Source organism: Schistocerca cancellata, chromosome 10, assembly GCF_023864275.1.
Source record: "Schistocerca cancellata isolate TAMUIC-IGC-003103 chromosome 10, iqSchCanc2.1, whole genome shotgun sequence".
Taxonomy (NCBI): domain Eukaryota; kingdom Metazoa; phylum Arthropoda; class Insecta; order Orthoptera; family Acrididae; genus Schistocerca; species Schistocerca cancellata.
The window spans coordinates 226592768-226614699 of NC_064635.1; the positions used below are offsets into that span (position 1 = coordinate 226592768).

Sequence of the window (21932 nt, forward strand, 5' to 3'; positions counted from 1 at the left end):
ATGGTAGAGTTTTGTCAGGACTGGCTCTCCCAAGGCTGTCAGTAGTTCCAATGGAATGGTGTCTACTCCGGGGGCCTTGTTTCGTTTCATGTTTTTCAGTGCTCTATCAAACTTTTCATGCAGTATTGTATCTCCCATTTCATCTTCATCTACATCCTCTTCCATTTCCATAATATTGTTCTCAAGTACATCACCCTTGTATAGACCCTCTAGATACTCCTTCCACCTTTCTGCTTTCCCTTCTTTGCTTACAACTGGGTTTCCATCTGAGCTCTTGATATTCATACAAGTGGTTCTCTTTTCTCCAAAGGTCTCTACATGTAAATACTAAATAATGGACATATCTGAGCCTTCAGACTGTATAATTTATCATTCAACATGCTGAACAATATGAATCATGAGCTCTGCAGGTTTCTTTGGATTCACACACATTCAAATTAAGCAGTCTCGAGCAAACTACAGTTCGAAATTACGATCTGAGGAAACAAATTAACGTATATTAGGTTTCTGTTTTGACATTAGCCCAGTTTTTGCATGAATAAATCACTGTTAAATGATCACACTTTTTCATTTCATAATGCAACCCATATTTGCGTGGCATCTTATATCCGTAAGACATATTTCGCAAATTTAAATCAATTTTATACAGGATGTACATGTTAGGCTTAGCAAATAATCTGAATAGTTTATCAGTCTTAATTTGTCTGATTACGGTAGTTACTTATGCAGCACACCCGTAGCTGACTTAGCCTTCTTCAAAAACTCTGAACTAAATTTTTGCTCAAAGCACTTGCTTTTTGAACTGATTTTACACTCAAATATTTCTCCAAAGACGTTTCTGAAAGCATGGACCTGAACTGAGTTTTGGTCTTTGTAACTGCGCTAAAAATTCTCTCACATTCCACGTTACTATGTGGAATTGACAAAATAGCCAGCATCACCTCTGCAAGGTTATCATATTGAAGAACCCCATCACCCGATTTCTTCTGACCTACCAACACCCACTGAACATCAATTCTCTCTGCTTCCAAGTTGGTTTCTTCCAGCTGAAAGTTACAGAACTGAGAGTGCAGAATATCAACTTCTGTATCTAAGTGTTCACTTTCACTAGTCAGAATATTAGGAAATCTGTTTATGAAAAATCTAAGGCTGGAAAATGATACTTTGCCAATTATAGAAATATTTGAAACTTCTGCATGTATTAAAACTTCATCGTTGAATGGAAATTTGTGTATCATGTAATCACTTGATGATAAGAAACATTTTCTTACAGACTTAAAGAATATAGACTTCTCCTTAGGCTTCAAAGTGATCACCAAAGCAAATGTAGGATTCCCTATCATCAGATCACAATCATCCTTTTGATTTGCTGGAGTGTGATAATCTACATCAATAAGAGAGCTGGAGGTTTTAATAATGAGTGGTCTCACAAATCTTGCCATCACATTCTTCAATAATTTGTCCAAAATTGACCTCAATAAGTGGATATGCCTTCCCCATGGACCTTGCCGTTGGTGGGGAGGCTTGCGTGCCTCATCGATACAGATGACCATACCGTAGGTGCAACCACAACGGAGGGTTATCTGTTGAGAGGCCAGACAAACGTGTGGTTCCTGAAGAGGGGCAGCAGCCTTTTCAGTAGTTGCAGGGGCAACAGTCTGGATGATTGACTGATCTGGCTTTGTAACACTAACCAAAATGGCCTTGCTGTTCTGGTACTGCGAACGGCTGAAAGCAAGGGGAAACTACAGCCGTAATTTTTCCCGAGGGCATGCAACTTTACTGTATGGATAAATGATGATGGCGTCCTCTTGGGTAAAATATTCTGGAGGTAAAATAGTCCCCCATTCGGATCTCTGGGCGGGGACTACTCAAGAGGATGTCGTTATCAGGAGAAAGAAAACTGGCGTTCTACGGATCGGAGCATGGAATGTCAGATCCCTTAATCGGGCAGGTAGGTTAGAAAATTTAAAAAGGGATATGGATAGGTTGTAGTTAGATATAGTGGGAATTAGTGAAGTTCGGTGGCAGGTGGAACAAGACTTCTGGTCACGTGAATACAGGGTTGTAAATACAAAATCAAATAAGGGTAATGCTGGAGTAGGTTTAATAATGAATAAAAAAATAGGAGTGCGGGTAAGCAACTACCAACAGCATAGTGAATGCATTATTGTGGCCAAGATAGACACGAAGCCCATGCCTACTACAGTAGTACAAGTTTATATGCCAACTAGCTCTGCAGATGATGATGAAATTGATGAAATGTATGATGAGATAAAAGAAATTATTCAGGTAGTGAAGGGAGACGAAAATTTAATAGTCATGGGTGACTGGAATTCGAGAGTAGGAAAAGGGAGAGAAGGAAAGATAGTGGGTGAATATGGATTGGGGGAGAGAAATGAAAGAGGAAGCCGTCTGGTAGAATTTTGCACAGAGCATAACTTAATCATAGCTAACACTTGGTTCAAGAACCATAAAAGAAGGTTGTATACATGGTAGAATCCTGAAGATACTAGAAGGTATCAGATAGATTATATAATGGTAAGACAGAGATTTAGGAACCAGGTTTTAAATTGTAAGACATTTCCAGGGGCAGATGTGGACTCTGACCACAATCTATTGGTTATGAACTGTAGATTAAAACTGAAGAAACTGCAAAAAGGTGGGAATTTAAGGAGATGGGACCTGGATAAACTGAAAGAACCAGAGGTTGTACAGAGTTTTAGGGAGAGCATAAAGGAACAATTGACAGGAATGGGGGAAAGAAATACAGTAGAAGAAGAATGGGTAGGTTTGAGGGATGAAGTAGTGAAGGCAGCAGAGGATCAAGTAGGTAAAAAGACCAGGGCTCTTAGAAATCCTTGGGTAACAGAAGAAATATTGAATTTAATTGATGAAAGGAGAAAATATAAAAATGCAGTCAATGAAGCAGGCAAAAAGGAATACAAACGTCTCAAAAATGAGATCATCAGGAAGTGCAAAATGGCTAAGCAGGGATGGCTGGAGGACAAATGTAAGGATGTAGAGGCTTATCGCACTAGGGGTAAGATAGATACTGCCTACAGGAAAATTAAAAAGACCTTTGGAGAAAAGAGAACAACTTGTATCAATATCAAGAGCTCAGATGGAAACCCAGTTCTAAGCAAAGAAGGGAAAGCAGAAAGGTGGAAGGAGTATCTAGAGCGTCTCTACAAGGGCGATGTACATGAGGACAATATTATGGAAATGGAAGAGGATGTAGATGAATACGAAATGGGAGATACGATACTGCATGAAGAGTTTGACAGAGCACTGAAAGACCTGAGTCAAAACAAGGCCCCGGGAGTAGACAACATTCCATTAGAACTACTGATGGCCTTGGGAGAGCCAGTCCTGACAAAACTCTACCATCTGGTGAGCAAGATGTATGAGACAGATGAAATACCCTCAGACTTCAAGAAGAATATAATAATTCCAATCCCAAAGAAAGCAGGTGTTGACAGACGTGAAAATTACTGAACTGTCAGTTTAATAAGTCACAGCTGCAAAATACTAATGCGAATTCTTTACAGATGAATGGAAAAACTAGTAGAAGCCGACCTTGGAGAAGATCAGTTTGGATTCCGTAGAAATATTGGAACACGTGAGGCAATACTGACCCTACGACTTATCTTAGAAGAAAGATTAAGGAAAGGCAAACCTACGTTTCTAGCATTTGTAGACTTAGAGAAAGCTTTTGAAAATGTTGACTGGAATACTCTCTTTCAAATTCTAAAGGTGGCAAGGGTAAAATACAGGGAGCGAAAGGCTATTTACAATTTGTACAGAAACCAAATGGCAGTAATAAGAGTCGAGGGCCATGAAAGGGAAGCAGTGGTTGGGAAGGGAGTGAGACAGGGTTGTAGCCTCTCCCCGATGTTATTCAATCTGTATATTGAGCAAGCAGTGAAGGAAACAAAAGAAAAATTTGGAGTAGGTATTAAAATCCATGGAGAAGAAATAAAAACTTTGAGGTTCGTTGATGACATTGTAATTCTCTCAGAGACAGCAAAGGACTTGGAAGAGCAGTTGAATGGAATGGATAGTGTCTTGAAAGGAGAATATAAGATGAACATCAACAAAAGCAAAACGAGGATATGGAATGTAGTCGAATTAAGTCAGGTGATGCTGAGGGAATTAGATTAGGAAATGAGACACTTAAAGTAGTAAAGGAGTTTTGCTATTTGGGGAGCAAAATAACCGATGATGGTCGAAATAGAGAGGATATAAAATGTAGACTGGCAATGGCAAGGAAAGTGTTTCTGAAGAAGAGAAATTTGTTAACATAGAGTATAGATTTAAGTGTCAGGCAGTCATTTCTGAAAGTATTTGTATGGAGTGTAGCCATGTATGGAAGTGAAACATGGACGATAAATAGTTTGGACAAGAAGAGAATAGAAGCTTTCGAAATGTGGTGCTACAGAAGAATGCTGAAGATTAGATGGGTAGATCACATAACTAATGATGAAGTATTGAATAGAATTGGGGAGAAGAGGAGTATGTGGCACAACTTGACAAAAAGAAGGGACCAGTTAGTAGGACATGTTCTGAGGCAACAAAGGATCACAAATTTAGCATTGGAGGGCAGCGTGGAGGGTAAAAATCGTAGAGAGAGACCAAGAGATGAATACACTAAGCAGATTCAGAAGGATGTGGGTTGCAGTAAGTACTGGGAGATGAAGAAGATTGCACAGGATAGGGTAGCATGGAGAGCTGCATCAAACCAGTCTCAGGACTGAAGACCACAACAACAACAACAAGTGGATATGTGGGGCACTTGACTGAAGAGCTACATTTCGGCACTCAAAGACAGGCATAAAACTTGAAAGGAAAAGGCATAAAGATTTATGTAAATTTGATGACAGAAACGTGAACACATGATAAAGCATGGTCCACAGTGTCAATGGTTTTCCGTAAAACTGATGATTGGGTTTTTCTTTTAAGTGAGGAGTGTGGTGAAATCTTATCACAGTGCCTGGACTCGTGATATGAAGTAGACACATCTAAATTTTGAGTATGTTTTGAAATTTTATAATTCTTCAAAGTTTCCACTTCAGAATCCTTACTTACAATTTCACTCTTGAACAAACTAACCAAAGGGTCCCACTGCTCCAAAATCCTACCCAAACATCTTGTCAATGATAACCATCGTGTAGGCACATGTTTCAGAATTTCCCTCATTTCTGTGCCATGCAAAGTTTGAAACTTTCTAAATAATAAAATATGTCAACAATATTTTCTTCAATGTTTAAAGGCAAACATACCACCCCCTTCTCAGCAGCAAGATTAATTAGGTGACAAGAACAGCCTACAATGATTAAGTTAGCAATTTCTTACTTCAAACATCCTGCCACACCCTTTTTTAGCCCTACCATTATAGGAGCATTATCGGCACCAAAAGCCAGACAGTTTTTTTAATGGAATACAGAATTCCTTAAAGTTGAAAGTAGAAGATCAGCAATATTAGCTCCAGTGGCTTCCCCTTTTAAATTAGGCACAAAGAGTAGGCAATTTTCTATTTCATGGAGTTCAGTGCTGAAGAACGATACGATAATACGATATAACTTACAGTCCGTTTTATTACTACCATCGGTAGCAATAGCGAATAGATTCGACTGCAAGTGCGTAATAACTTTCGCTTTTTCTTGCATGCACATTTCCATAAGGATAGTGGTCGTTTTTGTTCTGGCGCACCCATATCGTTTCGCAGTTTCAGAATCGGGAAACATTTTGCGAAACAAAGGCCCAGCGTGGTCGGCACAATTTATAGGCAAGTTATGCTCTACAATAAATGCGGTAAATAAAGGGTCGGCATACGTCACAGAATCTACATTTTGGAGTTTCCACGAGAAGTTAAGTTTCTGGTTCCGTTCTACACAATCGACACTCTCCTGGTGTTTTTTAGTAAACACATGTTTAAGAATGTCGCATTTCCCGCCATGAGCTACTGAAAAGTCACATCTACATACACAACAAAATGTGTAAGTTTGTCCCTTCCTCGATTCACTTAAACACGGAAACTCTTCCATATACACATTTCTGAACACTGCATCATATTTCTTCACCATTCTGCACACAAAATAATCAACACCACCAAGATATGCAGCCAACAACTACTCTTGAGTACACAAATCGTGCAACAGAACTGAGAACACAATGATCCTACGTTCTAGACAATGGTCTTGTAGTAGTGATGCCAACCCTTGCGCACCGTTTCCCCCTATATTGCACTCTTCAAAGTCCCCTAAATAATTTATCACACCTTCAGGTAAGCAAGCGGGGTAGTGGGGTGGTAAAAGCGAGTCGAGAATGAAATTGTCGAGTGGAACATTTATATCTCTAACTTCCCTCTAGGCAGCTTAATTCCCCCTAAATTTAGGGGGAAATCCCCTAACTTGGCAACACTGCCTTTTAGACACAACAATGCTAATCACTTCCCTTGGGACAACTATCGACTACTCCTTGTCCACGATAACTTTACGATTGTGCTGGTGCTACCAGAAGCAGAGGAAATTGGCAATAGTTGAAAGATATTCATTTGTCTCCAAACACTGCCAACAATAAGTTCTTTACTTCCTTGTAGATACAAAGCATGAGCTATGCCTACTGCCGCTCCCGACAGCCACCGCACCAAACTACCAAGTTAACATAGACAAGTAGCAGCCATACCTTGTCACCCACCAATATATCGAAGGCACAGGATTTTCAAATAGTACGGAAAGTATTGAAACTGCTCTGAATATCGGGAGATCGGTCTTCACTGTCGGGAGATCAGGAGGAAGAAGGAAAAATCGGGAGTCTCCCGCTTAAATCGGGAGAGTTGGCACATCTGCATATTGCATTCACCTGGTTCTAAAGTTCATCTATGGTGGTTGGTATTGGGTCAGAGCACTGCACCCATTGTTTCACCATATTGCACATATTTTTGATTGGTGACATGACGGGCCAGGGCAAAAGGCTAACATCCTGGGTGACCTGGCAGGCCAGGGCAAGAGGCTGAGATCCTGCCAACACCAAGGAGGAATGTGCTCATGCAGCAACATGTGGTCATAGATTGTCTTGCTGAAAAATGGCGTTCTGGGATGTTGTGCAGAAAGGCTATGGCTATGGGTTGCTGGATGTCGTTCACGTAGGTCACACTGCTCACAGTGCACCAACTGTGATTTGTGGCTGTACCCAATAGCACCACACACCATAAGGCTTTGAGTAGGTGCTGTATGTCTTGTGTGAATGCAATCACTGTGATGTCACTCTTCCTGTCAGCGAAGAATGAAAATGTGGCCATTATTTCCAAACAACCAGGACCTGAATTCGTCCAAAACAGTATCTGATACCATTCATGTTCCCAGTGGCATCATTCTATACATCACTGCCAATGTAGCTCATTCCTGCACATCATCAAACGTAGGTGGATAATGCGCATGTAACCATGCTGGTATAAATGGTTACAGACTTTCACACCTGGTTGTGTATGATGTGTTTTACTGTTCTACTGTTGCACCAGAGCTGAGGAGGGCACAGATCTGTCCTGTAACACCATTCGGATGAGGTGTAGATCTTATTGGGGGGTGGTCTGGATGGTGTGACCTGAACCATCTCATTGTATTCTACGGCTTACTGTGAACCATTCTGCACACACCCTTGCATTGCTGAAACACTTTGTCCCACACAAACAGCAATTTCTTGGATGGATGCATCACATTCTCTCATGCCAATACTGCGCCATCTTTCAAACTCACTGATTTGACAGTACGGTTTGTGCACATGTTTGTGAAGCATCCTGCACGTCTGCTAAAGTCACACTGATCCATTACCTTTGGTTTATAGTGACAATGGGAGAGCTGGAGGCACATTTTACTGGTGGGTGATGTTGCACTGCAATATCGATGCTGACCTTGAACCCGTGGGCAGACATGGTTCAAATGCTTATCATTTCTGCAGAACACACTGTGAATATGAACTTACTGTCTCTCGTCATTCAAGATGTTATGTTTTTCTCAACAAGACTGTACATATGTACACTAGGGGAAAAGGGATGTGTAAATTCCTTAGTCCATCTGTATGATTTACTGAAGGGCAACATATTGATGATAAATAAACCTATATAATACACTATGAAACTCCTCACTCAAAGACAAATAATTTCTGCAGAATTGCAGTTACATCCCTATGGCTGCTAAGAAATAAGTAACCTTCTTTAGATAATAAAGTGGTGTGTTAACAATTCCACAATTTAAGTTACTTCATAAGTAATAAAATATATTTAATATAAACATAAAATATATTTAAAAATATAATAAAAAAATCATTATTTACTTCAGTACATAAATATTTCGAGTTTCAGTATCTCACAAAAAAATAGTATACTGAATGTTTAAACACATCACTTGTTATCTGCAGTCCCGGCATGTCACATTGGAACAGGCACCAATATCACTGAATGGAATGATAATACCAAGTCCCAGTGTCCTATTTAATTTACACCAAAATTCACAACAATGCAAAATACTGAACAATATTGATATCCAATGTCTAGCTAACAATGCAAGGAGTTCAAAAGGCAAATTGTTGGCTATAAACTCTCACAGAAAGGTCATTGTCACATACTTAAAATATCCATATATTATCAATAGCGTAAATACCTGTAATAACAAAAAGTGTCGCTCAGTATTCAAGAAGCAATTATGGATGGAATTTATTGTTTTTAATTTTCAGTGAGAGTAATTTTTTCAAAAAGCATCAATAAATGTCACAGAGCAGTAATTGTAAACAAATAATAATTAATTATTGATTTGTAAATTAATATGTTTACTGTCATAACTCTTCAGGCTTTCCCGGCGATCTAATGACATCTTGGGTTGTCGGGTGTTCTGCCGGATATCAGCGTTGTACTTGCACGATATTTTGGTCACGTAGCTCGTGGCCTTCATCAGGTGCGACCTGAGACTGCTCCTCGAGTGGACCTGGTCCAGTATTTATGCCATTTCTGGATGTACTAGTCCAGAGGAAAGCAGATGGATCAATTGGCCACAGTGTGTACTGAAAACCAACACACACTGATTTATATCTGCAGGCCAGCAGCTGTCACCACCCTGCACAGAAGAATGGGGTTCTGAAGACTTTGGTCCACAGAGCACGTGCCCTGTCAGACCAAGAGAATCTACCTATAGAGATAGAACGTCTCAAAACAGTTTTCTCCAAGAATGGATACACGACAGACAAATTGAGAGGGCACTCCAACCAACCACTATACCACAGGTTCCTGAAGAAGACCAAGATGAAGCAAAGAAGGTGGCATATCTGCCCTATGCTGGCTCTATTTCTGCCAGAATAAGTAGGATCCTCCGTAAACACAATATCAAGTGTGTTTTCTGTCCATCCAACAAGATCGGGGGACTGCTGGGGAGTGTCAAAGACGACCTGGGGTTACGAAAACCAGGGATTTACAATATACCTTGTCAATGTGGCATGTCCTACATTGGCCAGACGACAAGAACTGTGGAGATCAGTTGCAAAGAACATCAGAGGCACACTAGATTAAGACAGGTGACTAAGTCAGCCATTGCTGAACACTGTCTAGAACTAGATCATGCCATGAAGTATGAGGATACCAATATTCTAGCACAAACACCCAGATTTTGGGACAGTGTTATAAGAGAATCGATAGAAATTAAAATGGCTGACAATCTTATGAACCGTGACACAAGGTACCAGCTAAGCAGAGCCTGGGATCCGGCTCTGGAATTGTTAAAGGACCAACAGGGCCAGCTGCAACACTACACAAACAGAAGAACCAGAGACATGGAGATGGAAAACGAGTCCCTGACGAACTGCCAGGCGCACCAAACCGAAGATGGAACACCCAGAAGTGGGACTGGTGTGCGCGGACCGCAGAGGGAACATCCAGAGCCGCAGCGAAGGAAAAACGGAGCGGCAACGCTCCAACAGGTTGTGGTGAGCGGGCACGGACCGCAGGGGGAACGCTTGGTACCCCAGACCGTAGATGAAACCCCGAGGAGCGGGTTTGGTGGGCGCGGACCACAGAGGGAACACCTAGAACCGCAGCGGACGGAAAACAGAGCAGCAACGCTCCAGCAGGTCGCAGGGAATGGGCGCGGACCACAGAGGAAGCGCCTGCAGCCGTTGGTAGAGGGGAAGGCCATAGGTATAAATACTGGACCAGGTCCACTCGAGGAGCAGTCTCAGGTCACACCTGATGAAGGCCACGAGCTACGTGACCGAAATATCGTGCAAGTACGACGCTGATATCCGGCAGAACACCCGACAACCCAAGATGTTTACTGTCTTCTAAATAGGACAATGGGACTTAGTTGGTTAATGACCTAGATCACAATATAATGTAATAACAGCTAGATTATAGCTGGCTAGATGATAACTGGTTAAGACTGATTAGCTACCATCCTCAGTTCAAGCTTACACTGCAGTTGGTATCTAAATACAATGTTAATAAACAACGTTGTTGTGATGTGTGACTTGAAAATAAATAATTATATTTTGTGCTTAATTTTTTACTGCTATAACTTTTTCAAATAGAACATAACAACAATAGTGTTAGCATCTCTGACTCAAAATGCCAGTTATAACATTAACTACACTACCTGACCAAATGTATCCAGATACCCTATGTAATGCGGATTTGACCACTACATGTCATTAAAGGCAGACCTACCAACATAAAAGGAAGTGCAGAGTATTGTGTTCTCAATAGAAAATCAGTAAAAGCAGAATTTCTCTAGGAGGAGAGTTCTGTGATTTCGAACGTGGACTAGTCATTCCATGTCAACCAAGTAACAAATCTGTGAGGGACATTTAAACCCTTCTAAAACTCCCCAAATTGACTGTTGGTGATGTAACTGTGAAGCAGAAATGTGAAGGAACAACCACAACTAAACTGAGACCAGCCAGACCTCACATACTGACAGACAGGGACCATTGTGGATTGCAGAGGGTGGTTGGGTGGTTGCAAAAAATTGCACGAAATAAGTGGAAGGAATCACTCGAGTTCCAGTGTGCTATCAGCATGCAACTAGCAGAATGACTGAACACATGGAGTTAAGAAGAATGGGCTATAATGGTCAAACAGCTCCTGATAAGCGACACATGAGGTGGTGTTAACAGTCATGCCACTGGACAGTGGATGACTGCTGAGAAGTGATTGGGAATAATTATCACACTATACCTTGTGGCAGCATGATGGACGATCTTGGATCTGGTGAATGCCTGGAGAAAGTTACCTTTCATCAAGTGTATTGAGAACACTTGTAATGCGACATCCTCCTATAGCATTGCTTTCCCTCAACAGTAGTTGTCGACAGCAGGATTATTTTTCGAATTCTGGACAGGTCAGTATTATCTCAGTTGCTTTTCTGAAAATTTTCATCAATTTTATACACAGTATGTTACATTTCAAGCTAATATTTATGTAAATGGATTACTTTAGAAAATGTTTTAGTCTTGATTTATAATCGATAAGTACAAATTTTGATGTACAGTTAATTTTTTTTTTTTGGAAACATATGAAATTACAAACGAATTATTAATTATGCAATACTGTACTGGTTACTATGTTTATTTCTGGATTTATTTATGAAATAATATTTGAAAGTAACAATGTAACAGAAACTAGTAGAAATTCATTTGTTAAGAAAAATTGGAATTTATTTCGAAAATGATTCTTTCTGTGGAGTGTGAGAGTCGTAAGCATGGCTCTGATGTGATCAGAGGTATTTTTGTGCAAACAATGTAATTTCAGCTTTGTTAATGTGAAAAATCAAAAGACTGTATGATATACTAAAATGTGAAAAAATATATTTACATAAAACAAATATTCTGCAACAACAATCTTCAAATTTATTTAGATCAATCCAACTGTGAGGACCTAAAATGTGACACTTTTAGCTTCAAGAATCAGACTCTTAGGCAAGAAGAACTGGAGCCAACTATACACAAAAAGCTAAGTAAACTAGAAAGTTAATTGTAATATTCGCTCCTCTCAAATCTTCATAAAAGATTAAAATGGACAATAGATGGAATTAGGAAAGAGGGGGGAGATTACACACTGGAAGAAATGTTAAAGCATGAAGGTGATTTTCGTAGTTAGGATATGATCCCCTTATTGCACTTAAGAAAACTTGAAATGAGTATTTTTACAAGGTTGTCTACTGATTAGAGTAGAGGAACAGTTTGGAGATGATGACTGTATGACAATGCACCCTGTCATGAAGCTGCATCTCTGATGCAATCATTTGTTGACAATTACATTCCTGAAATGGAATGGCCTGACTGAAGTAAAAAGAAGTGCATCATATAGAGGGAGCAGGCAGAAAAGGTACAAATGTGATGAATAAAATTATAACACAAAGAGGCAATTTTGGCTTCCCTCAAAAACAATCAGAGTATACCACCAATCCATATTACTGTCAGTCATAGGATATGGTGTGAGCTCATAGATTGCAGCTAGTGAACTCAATCTTATTAGTGAGAAGAGTTCAACAAGGAGTGTTACTAAGATTAACAAGTACCAACTGCACTACCCCAAATGATTCTTTGTTAGTAATTCTAGGTATATATCCACTGGACTTGGAAATCAGGAAATGGGGAGCCTTTTACTGGTTAAAGAAAAGCTATCAAATGGAAGTTCGGAGGATGCTTGGAACTGAAGCCAATTCAAAAATGTAATAAAAAATCATACATGACAAGTGTGACAAAATGAATGAGATACTTCAGGCACAGCCAGGAGAACATACAAATTTCTCCCTAACATCAAGGAGAGATTAAATCACCTTTAATCTCTCCTTGATGTTATGATGTTATTAACCTCTGAGTGGACTGATAGATTACTTGACTGGGTGTGGCATGTACGCTACATATCTATACAAAGTCAAAAGACAGATGAATGGTTGCTGTGCACACCAGAATGTACACTGAGGGACTGCATGCTCTATGAAGATGTGGTGGGTTATGGACATCAGGTATTAAGGATATTGGTCATAAAGCAGTAGAAAGGAGCAAATCAACCTGGTACATCTTGGACGATACTGCAGCTGCAGTATCCAAGACGGTCAAGGGAGACTTCACAAGGCATTCAACCATAGGTCAGCAAACTGTCATCCAGGATAGACAACATACTCTGCAGATGGAGACAAGATAACAGGGCTGGTGACCACAGAATGAAATAGACTATGAAGAATCTACATTGTTGTGGTACAAGTAATCATGGAAGTGTGGACTCTATGACATAACAATGATGGGTGGAATTCCTTGCTGTAGTGGAAACGCTGCTGATGTGCTGCCCGACACCCAAGGAATCGAGCAGACAATGGCTGTTGGCCGGGATAGTGTGAGGGTGGATCCAATAATGGAAACAACCATCTGCAACTTAAATGCATCAAAAGAATGAATGAACAGAGAACAGATTATGTAGAGATTACAATAGTATTACTAGTTGGTTAACTGGTTAAGAGTTTTATTGTAGTTTTGTGGTAGTAGAAGTAGTTCTAATATAAAGCATCACAAAGAAGTAGTTTATGTACTAATTTATTACTATCCACGAAAATGTTGTTTGTATACCCTATTTTAGCTAAAAAATAGTTTGGACAAGAAGAGAATAGAAGCTTCCGAAATGTGGTGCTACAGAAGAATGCTGAAGATTAGATGGGTAGATCACATAACTAATGAGGAGGTATTGAATAGAATTGAGGTGAAGAGGAGTTTGTGGCACAACTTGACAAGAAGAAGGGACCGGTTGGTAGGACATGTTCAGAGGCATCAAGGGATCACAAATTTAGCATCGGAGGGCAGCGTGGAGAGTAAAAATCATAGAGGGAGACCAAGAGATGAATACACTAAGCAGATTCAGAAGGATGTAGGTTGCAGTAAGTACTGGGAGATGAAGAAGCTTGCACAGGATAGAGTAGCATGGAGAGCTGCATCAAACCAGTCTCAGGACTGAAGACAACAACAACAACAACAACAACAACAACAACAACAACATTTTAGCTTTTAAGATAACAGCCTGTAATTGTGAATAAATAAATAAATAAAACCACAATCTACTGGTTTTGACTCTTGAGGTCGAATGGGCAACCATTCCTCCATGGATACCCAGACATCTCACAGAAAGTGCGTCACCAGCAGTGTTCAAACTGTCATAAAGGCAAAGGGTGGAAGCAGTGCATGGAAGGGAGAGGAAGGGGGGGGGGGAGGGGTAAGGTCACTGGAACATTTCCAAAACACAGTACATTAGGGTGTTTAAAATTACAGGGGCTTCTTGTTCACTCCATTGGCCATTCAAAGTGAACATTACAATTGAAAAATCGTAACAAATGTGAAACCCATTCATTAATATGATTTTAGTGGTAAATACTCTCATAGCTGTTGACACTTGTTAGAAAATTTATGCTGTATGTGGACTGAATGTGTTGAGGAAATGTGTTCTGTGTCAGCAGTGTCATTTGTTTAGAGTGGGAGGACAAATATTCATGATGACTGATGTGGCCCTATGTCTGGAACCTGCAACAAACTGCTGCATAAAATTGACAAAAAAATTTGTGAAAACTGGTATTTCAAGAATCCTAATTCATGGAAAACTCTTCAAAAGTTTATCAGTGTTTTGAATGAGTTTATGGTTAAAAATTCACTGCACTCAATGGGTACCAAATCTTCTTCCTAAGAACAGAAAAACTCAGTGGATGATTGCTTTGCTGGACCTTCTTTTTCATTATGACATAGAACAGAAGGCCTACTAAACTGAATATGGCCACTGAGAAGACATGGATTTCCTATGCTAACATGGAGAGGAAACGGCGTTCAATGATGAGGGGAGTTATACTGTTGTACACAACAAAGCAAAAAGACACGACACATTCCATCAACCATAAAGATTTTGATATATGGAACTTGAAAGCACTACCAATGCTGAAATTTACTATGACACATTAAGAGCCAAGTCTATAAAGCAGCTGATCTTAGGTTGCATTGTGCTTGCTGCTCTCCACCACAGCCTGGCAATAATGGAATGAGCCCACTGAGTCTTACCGAACCACTTAAGCTGCACCATCACTGTTCACCCCATAGCTAACTACAATCCTCACCAGATGATGATATCGAGCTGGTCTCCATTTCGTGCTGCGACCATTGCTGTGCATCCTGAAACTTGAATAGCATATGGCTATTTCGAAGTCCCTCTAGCAGTTCCATGTTTGGCACTGCTAACACTATGCTAGATATGTGAACAGCTACAGGGTAACTACTCCTGGTGAACATTGAGGCAACAACATAAACGTAACAAGATTCCTGGCGAGCTGCAAGGTGACAGCAGTGAGGCTGCTACGTAAACATACCCTTAGATTAGCACAAAAAACTAACTCTGATCGAACTGAATTCTGAAATCTTTGCTGTATAACTGCTAATCTCAGATTATATCACTGTGAACTAGGATCATCTTTGGTTGGGAAAACTGGATCAGGTCCAGTTCAACTGCAACTGTAAGTTCACAACATAGTCGTTACAAAACAACAAATTTTGTTTTGGACAAATGCATTGAAAACAGTAAATAGTGAAGAGGTTATTAAACAATAACAGGCAGGTAATGATGTGAAGACACCACTCCTACACCACTGAAGTCTGATTCCCCCCCCCCCCCCAATCAATTGAGTTAGATTAAGTAAATTACTAGTAACATAAGTAATAAGAGCAGATAATAACTGATCTCTTAACAATTCTTAGAGATGACTCATAATTAAACTAATTACATTAAACACATTTAATAGATCGAAATAAAGTCATTGAATGTGAATAACTTGGCATCGGCTGATCGGCTGTATTAGGTACAAATATTCTACCTGCTGGTGACATGTGAAAATTTGTGCCAGACGGGTACTCAAACCCAAATATCCTGCTTATTGCAAGTGGTTGCCTTACCAATAGACAGACAGTGGATGACTCCTAAACCAACCTTAACTTCAAGATGTGACACTGCCTGCATACCTATACATTAGTCTCTAAGCTTTGGTCAGTTTGGAAGTCATGCCCAGATAGGCTAATGGTAAGGTGACCACTCATGGCAGGCAGGAAATCCAGGTTTGAATCCCAGTCCAGTACAAATTTTCACATGTCACCAACAGGTGAAACATTTGTACCTAATACAGTTGACACCAAGTTATTCACATTTAGCAAATTCATTTTGACCTAATTTTGAATGGCTGTCAATGATCATCAATGTAAACATTACATGCCAGGATGGGTACTAGATAATAATTCATAGGTCTCGATTTCCCACAGCCTTACTCTCACTAATGTGGGAATACAGAATCAAGCTGCTCACATTCAGTGATGACAGTAAGAGACTATGGTATACGGATGTAGACAGTGTGGCAGATGGGGTGATCCAACAGGCATTCACAGATAACCTAGTGGTATGGCGACCACTTGCAATAATTGGGAAATCCTGGTTTGAGTCCCAGTCTGGCACAAATTTTCATATGCCACCATCAAGTAGAACATCTGTCTCTAATACAGTTGATGCCAAATTATTCTCATTCAGTGAATTTATTTCAGTCTAATTACAAATAGCTGTCAATCATTGTCAATGTGAACATTTACTAGACTCCATGGTAGAATAAGGAAATGTAATTAAAACTATCTGTGGTACACAAAATGTAGGCAATAATTACTGGACATTTCTTACAAAATGCTCTCTAGTCTTGAACAGCAGTAACAGATTGAAACTTTTTACTTCTGAACACACAATTAAACTGCTATGTTTAAGCAGTAAGCATATGTAAGTCAACTACAAATGTGATATTTATTAGTCATCTGTTAGGAAGAAATGGTTTCAGTGGCTCTGTGGTTACATGATGGACTACAGTGCTTGAGGTCTGCAGGTTGCTTTCAGGTGAGTGCTCGATTCGCCCCCCCCCCCCCCCCCCTCCTGAGCCTTTCCACCTACCATTTCTACTGCCTCTGGCAATATTTCTTAATGTGCAAAATGACAAGTTGCATCATGACTTGGCGACATTAAATTGTAGGTCCCCACGTATCCGAATGGGTATCATTAGAATGGATTACAAAATGATGGGGAAGGAAATCAACCATGCCCTGTTCAAAGGTACCATCCTGGCATTTGCCAGAAGAAATTTATGCAAATCACCAAAACCCTAAATCTGGTTGGCCGGATGAGTATTTGAACCGATGTCTTTCCGAATGAGAGTCCAGTGTGCTAAACATCGCACCACCTTCCTCAGTCCCAATGCCTGAGGATGGTACGGGTACTGCACATGAAACATGACCATGCCCATTAAATAACTGTGGAGTTCAAACCGACCTGCTTGTGCACATCAGCTCTACCTACCACGCAATGCAAATACATACTTCTGCTGTTCTCTGAGTTGATAGTTCTTTTAGCAATGAATAACAATGGTTTTAAAACTTGCCAAATATTGCAACTTTAATCCACACAGAAATCTGCCCAAGTCCATGGACAGTGATATGTATTATGTTTGTTTTCAACGTGTTCAGCAAACTTCTGAAACCCTGTTGTCTATAGTTTGCAATCTGAGTCAAATTGGCCGAACCACCTGAAGGCCAACAGTGGGTGGATGTGAGTTATTAGCTAGCAAATGATGTACTCGCTATGATATCGGTTAAACTGATAATTATAAAGCACACCATTTTGAAACTACAGCATCTGAATCTGCCACATGCTGTTTTCTAGCATTCTGGGCTGCTGTGGCAGCAGTGTTTTATGTTCAAGACTGTTGATTACAAACAGTTATAATGTTTCTTTTCAATTACTTTACATATATCTCAGAACTTCTTATCAATATCTGATTATTTCAATGTTTTTCGACTGTGGATATGTTTTTGAAGAAGTCTGAAAAGTTTCTTGCACTTATTTTCCACCATCTCAACAAGACGAAACCTCCAATAATAAATACTGTGTATTTACAATGCACAGTTAATGTCTGGAATCAAGGGGGCAATAATCATGTACACATAGGCTTCAGTAGCGTTGCCAAACTTCACCCACTCTAACTCAAGTCAACAATGAAACATTTGGTTGATGCAAGTTTTTCTGAACTAAGATCCAAACTGACCTCCAGTCAGAACTGAGAATATCCTCTCAAAACAACCAATGTTGTATCTCTTGACTATGGGTGTCACACTTTTGCACAAAAATGCAGTGCACACACTGCCTGGAAGGGCGGGGGGGGGAGATGGTGGAAATTGTTGCACAAGTTCAGTTTAACCTCTGAGCATCCACTCTACAGCAAAGACTTGGGTCGAAGGGAATTCCATCTTATCGTGCACAGAAACACAGAAAAAAGTAGCATGGCTCCAGACATTTTGACTCAGATGATGAATTTCAGAATACTGTCATTGGAAAGGCTGTAATCTGTGACAGCAGAATTTTATGCAGAGGGAATTTGTGAACTTGTTAAGATCTATGATAAATACTTAAATCTGAATGGTGACTATGCAGAGGAAAAATACTAAGGATTATTAGCAGCTTTAAATTTTTCCAAATAACTTTCTATTAACGATGGACAGCTCATGTATTCATAACAGAACAGAAAAAAAATTATATGCTGTTTCTAAATAGATTTTTAGACTTAATTTCATAAAATGTGGCAATTAATAAACGGTTAGCCATCAAAAATAGCATAGAAGGTGTTGACAGATATCTAGATTAAAGATGGTAAGAAAAAAAGCCAGAAGAAGAGGGAATTTTTGTAGCAATGACATGCCACTATAAATTTGTATCACAGCTCCGTTATTCTAAAACACTGCACTGTGTAGGATTGCACTGCCTGATAAGAAGCTGAATATTAAAGTGTCATTATATCAAATTAAAAATAACTGCAACTGTACAATACCTTTCTGGTACACTGGCACAACTTGTCAACTCAGCTTCACTTTGGAACTCCTGAAAGTGATTAAGAGTATTAATAATAATGATAATAATAATAGACCAATTACTACTGTGAGTACTGGAACACGGACCATTAGCACAGCTAATAAAATAATTTTCACTCGGACAGCTGAAATGAAATTTGCAATAAATGCCAAAATATGTCATTTCTGACATAATGTCCCAAATAACACATGAGAAGCTTCCAACATGTAGAACAGACAAAGTAAGTCATGCAACCCAAAATGATGGTATAACGTGATTTGGGAAAAGCAGTGCCAACTAACCGTACAAGGAAAGGAGCGACTCATAGAAGTAGAGTAGGTCTGAAGCCTCAGCATGGATGAATGATGATTATATTGAATTAAATAAAAGCTCAATCTGAAAAACAGACAGTCAAATAACCACATTTAGCACAATAAAAATCTGATTATTTTGCACCATGAGATATAAAAATTTCTGACTCTCACAAATACTTCTGCTCTGTGAAATGGGCAACTGGCAGAAATAATGAGAAATTTAAGAATATTTTCACACCTATTCAGGAAAAGACATTAATTACGTCTCGTACTCTAGAATGTTAGGAAACTATGAACAGGTCACTCAAAGTAAAGGCTAATCCTTATAGAAAAGGCACCTCTATCCCACAACCAAATTGGGAGTTCTGTTGTATGGCAAATAATAGTACTTAGTATAGAAATGGCAGCAAGGAATTAGAAGAACCACCAGGTGCAATCAGCGTGTATGCCTGTGGGCCTCATTTAACATGTGGGAGTGGCTGTTCTGGAAGTCACTGAAGGAACAGCACAACCAACAACATACGAGGTGCATTCAAGTTCTACGGCCCCCGATTTTTTTTCTCCGGACTGGAAAGAGATAGAAACATGCGCATTGTTTTAAAATGAGACCGTGTTCATTGTCAATACGTCCCAGATATGGCAGCACCGAACGGCAGATGTAATTTTACCACCAATGGCGACAATGAGAACTGTTTTAAATACTTAAAATGGCGACATTTTCCTTACTTGAACAGCGTGCAATCATTCGTTTTCTGAATTTGCGTGGTGTGAAACAAATTGAAATTCATCGACAGTTGAAGGAGACATGTGGTGATGGAGTTATGGATGTGTTGAAAGTGCGTTCGTGGGTGCGACAGTTTAATGAAGGCAGAACATTGTGTGACAACAAACCGAAACAACCTCGGGCTCGCACAAGCCGGTCTGACGACACGATCGAGAAAGTGGAGAGAATTGTTTTGGGTGATCGCCGAATGACTGTTGAACAGATCGCCTCCAGAGTTGGCATTTCTGTGGGTTCTGTGCACGCAATCCTGCATGACAACCTGAAAATGCGAAAAGTGTCATCCAGGTGGGTGCCACGAATGCTGACGGACGACCACACGGCTGCCCGTGTGGCATGTTGCCAAGCAATGTTGACGCGCAACGACAGCACGAATGGGACTTTCTTTTCGTCGGTTGTGACAATGGACGAGATGTGGATGCCATTTTTCAATCCAGAAACAAAGCACCAGTCAGCTCAATGGAAGCACACAGATTCACCGCCACAAAAAAATTTCGGGTAACCGCCAGTGCTGAAAAAATGATGGTGTCCATGTTCTGGGACAGCGAGGACGTAATCCTTACCCATTGCGTTCCAAAGGGCACTACGGTAGCAAGTGCATCCTACGAAAATGTTTTGAAGAACAAATTCCTTCCTGCACTGCAACAAAAATGTCCGGGAAGGGCTGCGCGTGTGCTGTTTCACCAAGACAACGCACCCGCACATCGAGCTAACGTTACGCAACAGTTTCTTCGTGATAACAACTTTGAAGTGATTCCTCATGCTCCCTACTCACCTGACCTGGCTCCTAGTGACTTTTGGCTTTTTCCAACAATGAAAGACACTCTCCGTGGCCGCACAATCACGAGCCGTGCTGTTATTGCCTCAGCGATTTTAAAATAGTCAAAACAGACTCCTAAAGAAGCCTTCACTGCTGCCATGGAATCATGGTGTCAGCGTTGTGAAAAATGTGTACGTCTGCAGGGTGATTACGTCGAGAAGTGACACCAGTTTCATCGATTTCGGGTGAGTAGTTAATTAGAAAAAAAATCGGAGGCCTTAGAACTTGAATGCACCTCGTATTACAGCATATGTTGAAACAAACAATGCCTGTCATCTGGGTTGTGATACCATACTTGGATCATTCCAATGACAGGCAGAAAAGATTGAGAAGACAAGCCATGCTCACAATCTGAAGCATTGTTCCAGGAGCTGATTGTGGCCTCCTCCTGAGTCAGGTGGAAGGTTCTGTGGCAATCTAGGCTGCTACTTCCTATATCTATGACATACAGTTGAGAACTGTAAGGTCCCCCTAAAAGAGTCAGGTGTGCACAACACATCAGAGGCTGCTGCCCAGGTAAGTAACTGTATGGGGTACACACAAGAGATTTTTAGATTAGGTGACTCTCCATTTAGTCCAGATGATAGCTGTAAGAGACCCAGAGTATCGGTGTGAGAACCAAAGAAATGTGTCCTACAGGCCAGGTGGATGGGTTGAAGTCAGATATAGTGGGAATTAGTGAAGTTCGGTAGCAGGATAGACAGGACTACTGCTCACGTGTGAACAGAGTTATAAATGCAACACCAAACAGAAGTAGTGCAGGTGTAGATGTAATAATGAATAAAAGAATAGTAATGTAGGTAAATTACTATGAAAAGATAAGTGAATGCATTATCATAGCCAAGACGGACATGAAGCCAACACCCACCCCAGCAGTATAAGTTTATGTACAGGGTGTTTAGAAACAGTCTGAAAAGCTTCTACGGCTGTTGCATGGTAGACTGTGCTGAGAAACAATTTTTAAGGAAAACATCCAATACATTGCACCACTCCCAAGTTAATTAGCATTAAAGTTAGCCAATCAGGCTGCACATGCAAATTAAAGTGGCCTGCCAGAGATGGTGTTGCCAAATTTGTTCTGTT

The 21932-nt window shown here is 40.2% G+C and overlaps 1 protein-coding gene across 1 annotated transcript in view; it reads right to left on the reverse strand.

Annotated features, from left to right (window-relative positions):
* Positions 1-21932, reverse strand: part of LOC126106679 (uncharacterized) — a 99197-nt gene that overhangs the window by 4134 nt on the left and 73131 nt on the right. Inside the window, exon 6 of the mRNA XM_049913047.1 lies at positions 18915-18964. Within this exon, the coding sequence (XP_049769004.1) occupies positions 18915-18964 (50 nt within the window). The remainder of the gene's footprint in view (positions 1-18914; positions 18965-21932) is intronic.